At 60.4% G+C, this 9,799-nt stretch overlaps 1 protein-coding gene across 2 annotated transcripts in view; it reads right to left on the bottom strand.

The window, feature by feature from the left end:
• Positions 1-9,215, bottom strand: part of KCNIP2 (potassium voltage-gated channel interacting protein 2) — a 104,089-nt gene extending 94,874 nt beyond the window's left edge. Inside the window, exon 1 of one of the 2 annotated variants that reach the window (XM_045024140.1) lies at positions 9,100-9,215. In XM_045024140.1, coding sequence (XP_044880075.1) covers positions 9,100-9,172 — 73 coding nt within the window. In that variant the 5' untranslated portion in view covers positions 9,173-9,215. The remainder of the gene's footprint in view (positions 1-9,099) is intronic. The other variant, XM_045024138.1, reaches the window with a different exon arrangement.
• Positions 9,216-9,799: the final 584 nt, after the last annotated feature.

Below are 9,799 nucleotides of genomic sequence, written 5' to 3' on the forward strand. Positions count from 1 at the left end.
GATGGACCTAACTGGGGGGGTCCTGTTGTCGGTACCGGCAAGACCTGTCTGGGACTGTGTTCCTGTCGTCTGCTTTACTGGCTGGCTGAGAGTCCTGGGGAATCGCAGGGAGCCGGGGTGCAGGGCCCGGACTCCCCCACACTCTGTGACAGACTGTGTGTTGGGTGAAGAAATACTGCCTTGTGTTTTAAACCTGCTGCCTATTAATGTCATAGGGCGACCCCTGGTTCTTGTGTTATGAGAAGGGGTAAATAACACTTCCCTGTTCACATGCTCCACACCAGTCATGATTTTATAGACCTCGATCATATCCCGCCTTAGTCGTCTCTTTTCCAAGCTGAACAGACCCAGCCTTATTAATCTCTCCTCCTACGGAAGCTGTTCCATCCCCCCCATCATTTTCATTGCTCTTCTTTGCACCTTTTGTAATTCTGATATTCTTTTTTTTTTTTTTGAGATGCAGCGACCAGATCTGCGGGCAGTATTCCAGGTGTGGCCGTACCCTGGATTTCTATAGTGGCATTATGAGATTTTCTGTCTTCTTGTCTATCCCTTTCCTATGGTTCCCGTTGGCGTCTCTGACGGCTGCTGCACACTGACCAGACATTTCCAGAGAACGATCCGCAATGACGCCGAGATCTCTTTACGGATGCTGCTTTCCTTATTCTACTAGAGTTCCTTGTTCAGTGTTAGGAGAAAGCGACCTCCAGTGGGATGTGTCACCATTCACATGACAAGCTCAACAACCCAGAGAAAGACCCTGGTCCAGGAAGGCAGGGGAAGGGGTAACAGCCACGCCGGGCCGGAGGGGAATCTGAAGGGGCTTTTCCATGGCAGGGAGCAGCAGGGTCAGCATGGGGAGATGCGCATGATTAACCCTTTCCTACATCCCCCTTGGTAGGGCTCTGTCTTGTGACCCTCATGCCTGCCCCCTCCAAGGGAATGAATCCAGTGCAAGGAATTAAGAGTCACTAAGAAGCCACAAGTGGGTTCAAAGCCACCAACTGGTTCACATGGACACAGGGAGAGATCCAGAGCCACGGTGCCCCTAGAGCTGGCAGGGGAGCAGGGCCCGTCCCTGCCCTCGAGGTTCATGACCCTTCACAGACTCGGCCGGCGTTTCCCGAGCAGGAGGAGCGGTGGGCGGACAGAACTCCCTGCGGGGTCCAGGGTCCGTGCCGGGGGTTCTGAGCGCCACATCCCTTCTCCCGCCGCAGCACGGGACAGGGGATGGGGGTGGGGGGGGGTTTTATAGAAGAGTCATGTGGCTAACCCATGAGATTAAAGTGCAGGGTCTGGAGCACCTCCCCACCCCCACCCCCACGGATTGTCCCAGCAACCGGCCGGCAGATGGATTCATCAGCTCCCAAGCGCAGCAATTTGTCTTAAACCAAACCACTTCCCCTAATGAAAGTACCACTAATGAGCAGAGGCAGCCAGGGGAGGGGGGGCTCTCTCCTATCTCCCACATGCACCCCACCCCTGGGATTATAGCATCATCTAGGCTCATTCAGGGAACGCGGCCGCTTTCCCCTCTGACAGATGGCACAGAACTGGCTCCACAAGCTCCGCCTCTCCGCAGGGCCATATCACCCAGTATGGCCCACGCGGGCACTGTAGGAAAGAGGGAGGCCAGGGAGAGCTGGTGCAGCTGCATCTCCTCAGGGCTTTGGGCAGCATGGAGGGAGCTGGATCCCGGAGTCACACAGCAAAGCTGAGGCTGAAAGAATCCGATGCCTTTGGGGGGCTTTTTCCCTTTATTTCTGCATTTGTGTTCCAGTGACGAAGGGGAAGCTCTGTGCAAGTGAGTCCAAACTCAGCTCTGCCAGCATCCCTCAACCCCCACCTGCAGCCCCCTGCTATCCCAGCCCTGGGCTCCCCCAAACACACACAGCTCTGCCGGTGCCCCTCACTCCCGACCCGCAGCCCCTGCTAGCCCAGCCCTGCTCCGCACAGCTCTGCCGGTGCCCCTCACTCCCGACCCGCAGCCCCGCTTCTATCCCATCACTTGGGCAGCAGGAGCGTTAGGCCACTGAGACCAGACTGCTCACGTCATCGGAAGAGCGGCTGGATTCGAGGCCAAGCTGACCGCCAGCACGCTAACCACAGGCCTCCAAAGCTCCCGCGCGGCGTTCTGTGATCCTCGCCGCAGACAGAGCCAAGCATGCAGATCTGGGCTCCCCACACAGGCCCGGGGGTGGGGTTACCAGCAAACCCCCTCCCCACCCCATTAGGGCACCTCGCTTGAAGTCACCGTCCCCATGAGTCATGCACCAGCGTCTGCAACATCAGATGTTTCAACTGCAACGACCAAAGAAACCAGCCTTGCCTCCCACAGCCTCCCACCTGCCTCTGCCCGGCGGAGGGCAGGAACCAGACAGACTCGCCTCAAGCCTCACCCTCCGGAGGAAGGAAACGTCACCCTGAAAAATCAAATCCGGCTGCAGGCAGGGCCCCCCCAGGACCCCTCCCCGCTCAGCTGCTGACACAGGCAGTTTCCCAGTAACGAAGCCAAGTTCATTCTACCTGCGCCAATTGTGAGGAATGAGCCGGCTACACACACGCTCCTCGCTGGCTCCCTGGCACGGGCCCGGCTGCCTCGGCGTCTGCCGAGTGCCTTGAGGCAGAATCCAGGAATAAACCAAACCCCGCACAACCCTACTGTCCCCTCCTCCCCGTGGGGCTGAGAATCCCAGGCCCCGGCCTGCGGACACCTCTGGTCCCCACCCGATTCTGGCCTCAATCAGGAGGAAACAAACAAAGAAAAGCGCCATCAGATGTCCCAGTGGGACGCAACCGACTCGCTCCGAATGGGTGTGACCAAGCCAGGACAGCAAAGTGGGGAGAGCTACAGAAACCGGTGCAAGGCAAGGGGAGGCAGCAGGCAGTGGGGAGACGTTCGGGCAGCGTTAGCCCCACCCCCTTTCCAAAGGTGCAGCATCCCTTTAGGGCACAGCGCTTTGCGTGGGGATTTCTCTGCTCCCCTCTCGGCACCCGCCAGGGTCTGTCCTAAACGCGCAGCCAGGGGCTGCCTCTCAGCGCCCGGGCCCCACCCTGGGAATGGGGCACAACTGTACCTAACAGACCAACCAAGCGGGGTCCCCCAGGGGGACAGAACAGCGGAGAGAGAGAGGAGTCACAGGGAGGGGGAGGCTGCGGGGCAGGCGATTCAAGGAGGCAGCTGCAGAGGAGAAGGCTCTTGCGCCAGTGCTGGGGAGGCGAGGGCTGGAGGAGAGGAGGGAGGCGGGCAGGACACGTTCTGTTCTCATTCACAGCCGTACAGCCCCCGAGGAGAGCCGGAAGCAGCCCGGGACACTGCCTGGTGCAAAGCCACAGAGGGGTTTAGTCAGGCAGGGCAGGGCTTGAACCAGGTCCCAGAGTGAACAGGGAGTCTCAGTGTGTGTTGCATCCCCTCCTAGCAGCTGCTCCCCCACAGGATAACAGCCTACTACTGCTCCGCACTAGCGGAGTCATTCCCTTCATGCCAGCAGCTGGAGGCCGGGGCTGTGGTGAGGAAGCTGCTAGGTTCCAGCCCTGCCGATGGTCCTGGCGGGGCCATTCCAAGGGTTGAGCAGCAGAGTCCCGCGTGCAGAGGGGAAGGGATCCCCCTGAGCAATGCACTCGGGGAGATTCGGCCAGACAAGAAACGGGGGGGTCATTTTTGTGCATTTGAGACGAGCTGCCCGACCCCGGACGCTGCAGGGACCCGGCCCCCCTCTGGCGCTAACTTCCCAACCTGCCCCTGAACCTGCCCCACCCTGGAGCTGCAGCCCGCTGTGCTACCCAGACGGGCGTGTGCCCAGCCAGCCTGATCTCTGGACAGGGCTCTGCCCCCGGGCACAGGAAAGCCTCCAGCCTGCTGGAATGGGGGAGGCTCACTTAGCCAAGCACCCCACATGGAGCAACCCCCGGGGGAGATTTCATCTGCAACTGGAGGGGTCAGCGCGGCCCCCTCCCCCAGCCACTGCTCTCCTCTGGGATGCAGCGATGGAGGTGTCTGGCAGAGCCCCCCCACCCCCCATGCACACCCCCCATGCATCCAACACCCTGCCATGCACGCGTGCGCGCGCACACACACACGTCACCCAACACACCGCCAGACACACACTCCACCCCATTCATCAAGCCACGTTGCTGCTTTGCTAGCACCTTTGGGATCCTGGGCTGAAAGCACCCTCACATTACAAACAGGGAAACTGAGGCACAGACAGACAACGCATCACACAGCAAATCAGCAGCTAACTACAGAAGAAAACCCAGCTCTCCCCACTCGACCAGAGGCAGAGCCCTACTGATGTGATTGGTTGATTATCTAATCTGGGCCTTTGGAACGTGGTCGGGCCATGGGCACAGGCACTGGCCCGTGGTTTGCAATGAAGCCCAGAGGATCCTTAAAGGGGTGATATCCACAAGGTGATTCTCCCACTGCCTGCTGACGAGGTTCCTCTAGCTAGAGGAGAGGTGGAGAAAACAGCATTGTGAACTGGCTAGTGTGTGAGTGCCCCCCGGCCCGTCCATGAGCAGTCTCTAGAGGACAGAATTACTCCACTGTGTGTCAGAAGCCCCATACTGCTAACAGCTAGTGGAGATTTTTCTTTAGGGGAGGATCTGAGTTTATTAACTCTGCTACCGTGAGGCCCCCAGCAACATGCTTAGTCAGAAGGTTGCTACCAATTGGTAAGACCGGAGTGATGAACAAATGAGCCAGGTCTGGGATGACGACTGCCTCAAACCCGGGTGTGTGTTTGCAGAAAATACCTTGCAGTGGACAAGGGGGCATATTTGTTTTTGTCTTATATTAGGGACTAACCTATAACTCATGTGTGAGAGATGCGTGGTCAGCATTCCCAGCACAAACCCAATTATCCCAGCTCCTCTGCTCAGAAACATTTCCAGGGGGGCGCTGGGGAGCGCCACCTTAGCCTTCAGTTTTGTTTCATACTGGAAGAACTAGGTTTTTTAAACAACCCCTCTGCAGGTGCTGAGACCCGGGCCAGACATTGCCCCGTTACTAACTACACTTTTCGTTCCCACTAGGTGATGGGCAGAAATGCTAAGATTTAACTGAGTCTCTGTATCTGTCCCAGGTACAGAGGGAAAGAACCATATGTTTTTATAGGGCCAAAAGGATCCCAAACCACTCTGCAGGCTGTTTCTCTGGCGAGTGCTCATCAACCACTCCCATGCAGCTGCCTCTGGGGCGGAACACAACATCCCAACAGCTGGTAGCAAGGGAGATGGAGGAGAAAGTCCCTCATCGAACCCACAGGAGGTAGAATGTAGGTACCAGAGCTGGAATTTCCCAAGACACTGGAGCGAATTCCCTGATCCGTCTGAAAGGGAACAAGGGAATTTTAATGGCCACTAGAGCTCAGGACACTGAGGTTAGGGCTCTGCCTGAAGGAAGGGGAGTGTCGCCTACTAACAGTGACGGGAACCTCCTGAGAGTCTGGGGGTGGTGTGTGGGATCACACCCGTCTGCCCCAGAACCACAAACCAGCGCGCAGACCTAGAGTGGTGCTGGTGGGGAAAAGCCACGTTCACAGCCCACGTGTGGGATACTCCACTGGGACAAACAGAAACAGGGCCCAGCAGGGACAGCTCAGTGGTTTGAACATTGGCCTGCTGAACCCAGAGTTGTGAGTTCAATCCCTGAGGGGGCCATTTAGGGATCTGGGGCAAAAATCTGTCTGGGGATCGGTCCTGCTTTGAGCAGGGGGCTGGACTAGATACCTCCTGAGGTCCCTTCCAGCCCTGAGATTCTATGAATAAGATCCATTCTGCTGGGCCAGTCTAGTGCTAGAGATGGGGCATCCGGGACCAGCTGATGCATGCACCAGCAGCCTCCCCGCGGGGATATGGGCGTGACAGGGAGGAGGACACACGTCTCCTGTCCCAGCCCAGAAGCACTCCCGGTGCTCCGATCACAGTTCTCCCCAGCCACGGGCCATGTCTGAAGAGATCCCTCAACACCAGCGTGGTCGGCCTGCAGAGCAATCACTCCTGTCGCCAGCGGGGTTGTAGGAACAATGTCATTTATGGATGGCTTTTACTTGCTGCTAGCATCATCTAAACATCCCAGAAATGGACCGTTTTCATTAAATGTCTCATACACCCCCTCACGCCACCCACTCAGACATACAGAACCCGCCTAGACCATGCCCAACACGCACAGAGTGTGCGCTCACATCCCCAGCACACACCACACACACAGGTGCACCCGCTTGCACACCTGGGCCCTGGGCTGGCTTGTGCATGGCTGCCGGGGTGCAGAGGGTTAAGGCGGGCAGAGGCTCGCTGCAAAGGAGAGAGCGGGTTTAGCATCCAGGCGTTGCTCTGTGCTGTCTATACAGAGCAATTTTCATAAGCTCTTTAAATTCAAAATCAATGACCCGCTGCTGCGGGCGCAATGGGATTCCACTCTCTGCACAGCACGGCACCCCCTGCTCGCCACAGAGTGGGAGGGATGGAGAAACCTCCCCCTGTGATCTCCAAGGGGGCCGGTTAGCCAGCTTCAGGGGGATGCAGCCAGGGCTGGGGCGGGCAGCGCGCTCTCCACCCTGTGAGTGCCACACTCCTCGCTCCCAGGGCCAGGCGGCAGCAGGCAGAGGAGGTGCTGTCCACGGGCCGTTTCGGCTGGTGCCGCGCAGAGGCTCTGAAGCCTTTCCAAGGAAACGGTCCCGGTCGCTGCGGCTGGCAGGAGGCGCCCCCGGGTCACCCCTCGAGGGGGCCTGGGTGAAGAGCCGTGAAGAGCAGAGCAGTCGAGCTCCAGACTCGACCTGCTGACTCCTGAATCTGAAGCACGTTGGTTTTTAAACACCCCTGGGGCAGCCCACCCAACCCCAGGATCAGCTAATCTCCCGGTGACGCTGGAGGCCCCACCGACTCGCTAACCCAGCCAGGGCACTGCCCATGTCCCCACCGCCGGGTTAGCGCCTGGGCAGGACCAGGGTGCAGGGATGTGGTCAGGCACAGGCTACACTGAACTGGGTTTTAACTGGTCCCCCCACTCCAGCTGTCGATCACACGAGGCCACGTGACCCCCTCATCTTCTCGGGCCCTAGCGGCGCCCTCCGTGTTCTGCACCTTTACACTTCCACCAACTTGCCGTCTGCGGAGGCAGCTGCGTGTTGGGGAGGCCGAGGGGATCCAGGACGTTCCCGCCGAGACGCACGTCTCTCCTGGGGACTCTACTGTCCATCTAGGGATGTGACTTGGAGCAAATGCTGCTGGTGGCCTAGGGAACAAACCCAGAGCAGCGAGCCCTGCAGAGCCACAGGGGCAGGAAAAGGGAGGAAAGGGGGTGGCCTGGCCTGGGACGGCCCCACTCCACTCGCCCAGAGCAGAGACTGGTTACTGGATGAGCGAGCAAGGTTGCAAAGAAGGGGCGTTTCTGAGCTGCCCCGGGGCAGCAGTAGAAAGCAGATGCACGGGAAGGCTGAACTGACCAGCTCTGTCTGCGCCACATTTACCCTGTCCCCAGCATAAAGCAGCTTCTCTTTGCTGATGTTTTAAGGAGCAAAGTTCAGTCTTTGTACCCAGTTTTATAGGCTGATGGAGGGGGAGTTGTGGGGAAAGGCAGGCCTGTCGCAGGGCTCAGCAGGCAGCAGCCAGCTCTACGTTAAAGCTGGACCTGCATTCTCATGAGCAGCCGTGAAACACGGCCTGGGGACAGTCACTTCCCCGCGCTGTGCCTCGGTTTCCCGCTCACAACACTGGGATAACGATACTGCCCGGCTTCCCGGGGGCTTCTGGAAACACTAACGTCTGGCTGGAAGATGGTGTCTGGACTACAGAGTTATTCCAGTCAGGGCTCTGGTACGGCGACTTGCTGACAGCCAAGCCCCAGGGAAAGGTCTCAGCACGCGAGAGATCTGAGTTTATTTTTAACTAAGGTTTGATTTAAATCCATACGGACACTGTGAAGTTCCCAGAGAAGCTGAAAGTTGTGTGGGTTTCAGGTTCCTACACGGCTCAAAAATATCTTCCTTTCAGCATCTCTCCGCCGGCAAAGCCGCTCTCCCCACACGCATAACACTGCTCAGCAAACCTGGGGGGCGGCTCAACTCCCACAGGCCTCTGGAAACTCACAGTCAAGGCCTGAAATTCACCCCCCTGCGTGGCAGGAAAAGGCGCACAACGGGGATCTAGCTATCTACGTACGTGGACGACGCCCTCGCCCCAGGATCTGACCATCGCTTGGTATAAACCGATTCATCTCCACAGTCATCCCCAGGAAGTAGGTCAGAGCATTAATCCCATTTCACAGAGGGGACAATCAAGGCCCAGAGAACTCATCCATCACACAGGGGGCATGTGAACCCAGAGCTCCTGCCGCCCAGTCCAGCATCTTCACCACAGGACCAGCCTTCCTAAGGAGCGAACGTGCCGCAAGGCCCTGGCACAATGGAATTCATCAGCCGGGGTGCGCTCGTCCGCACTCCGGACTCCTGGTGAGCGGCTGTGTTTAAATCCGAGCCCCCAGTGTTCACGGAATGTCAGCTGCCCTGTGCCCCTGTGGCTGGAGAAGGGCCTCAGGCAGGTAGGCTCTGAACTGCGCCCCCTTCTCTGGGAGGAGTCCAGCTAGCGCAGGGATTTGGGGAAGAACCCTTCTGGCCAGCCCCATAGCAGCCGGAAGGTCTCTGGGCACCGCCCGGCCACGGGCCCTTCCCCAGCCCCGGGGGGGCCGCCGGCAAACAACTCCCCCCCTCGCACAGACCCAGCCGCCTGGGAATCGCCCCTTGCACACGCACACACAGACACAGACACACACCGACACACACACACACACCCCTCTGCCACTTGCCTATTTTCCAGGCTTAACTTCAGGACGCAGCGTGGGGGAGCAGAAACCTCCTCCCATCCCACCTGCAATCGCTCCCCATGGCCAAGGGGCAGAGCCCCCGGGGCAGCCCCCACCCCCAGTAACTTTTGCAGGACAAAGACGCAGAGGCGGGGCGGGTCCCGGGGGCAGCCCGGGCTGGGCGAGGGGAGGGTCCCGCTGGCCGGGGCAGGCTGGGGCAGGAGACCCGGCTGCGCCCCGCACCGTGCTGCTAAGCGGATGCTGCACCTTCCCCCCCCCGGCCGGGCAGGACTCACCCGTCAGCTGGTCGTAGGAGCCGTCCAGGTCCCTGGACTCGGCCAGACTCGGCTTCCTGCCCTGGCTCCGCATCCTGCCGACTCCGCCGCGGGGCTGGGACCGAGCCCGGCGGCCCCGCTCTAGCTGCGGAGGGGGGGGGGGGGCGAGCGCACCCCCGCCCCCTGCTCCGGGTCTCCTCCGCTCCGGCTGGGCGAGGCGGCGGGGGTGGGGGGAGCTCGGGGGTGGGGGGGAGCAGGGGGGGTGCGGGATGGGAGGGGGCAGGGACTACTGGGGGGCGGGAGGGGCAGGGGCTATGGGGCCGGGGCTGCTCGGGGGAGAGGGGGCTGCCGGGGGGCCGGTAGGCGCAGGGGTTATGGGGCGGGGCTGCTCGGGGGGGAGGGGGCTGCTGGGGGGCGGTAGGGGGCAGGGGCTATGGGGCCGGGGCTGCTCGGGGGGGAGGGGGCTGGTAGGAGGGGTCAGGGACTGCCGGGGGGTGATAGGGGGCAGGGGTTATGGGGCCGGGGTTGCCCGGGGGGGAGGGGGCTGCCGGGGCCGGTAGGGGCAGGGGTTATGGGGCGGGGCTGCTCGGGGGGGAGGGGGCTGCCGGGACCGGTAGGGGCAGGGGTGATGGGGCTGGGGCTGCTCGCAGGGGAGAGGGGGCTGCCGGGGCCGGTAGGGGGCAGGGGCTATGGGGCCAGGGCTGCTCGGGGGGAGGGGGCT

This window comes from Mauremys mutica, chromosome 7, assembly GCF_020497125.1.
Source record: "Mauremys mutica isolate MM-2020 ecotype Southern chromosome 7, ASM2049712v1, whole genome shotgun sequence".
Taxonomy (NCBI): Eukaryota; Metazoa; Chordata; order Testudines; family Geoemydidae; genus Mauremys; species Mauremys mutica.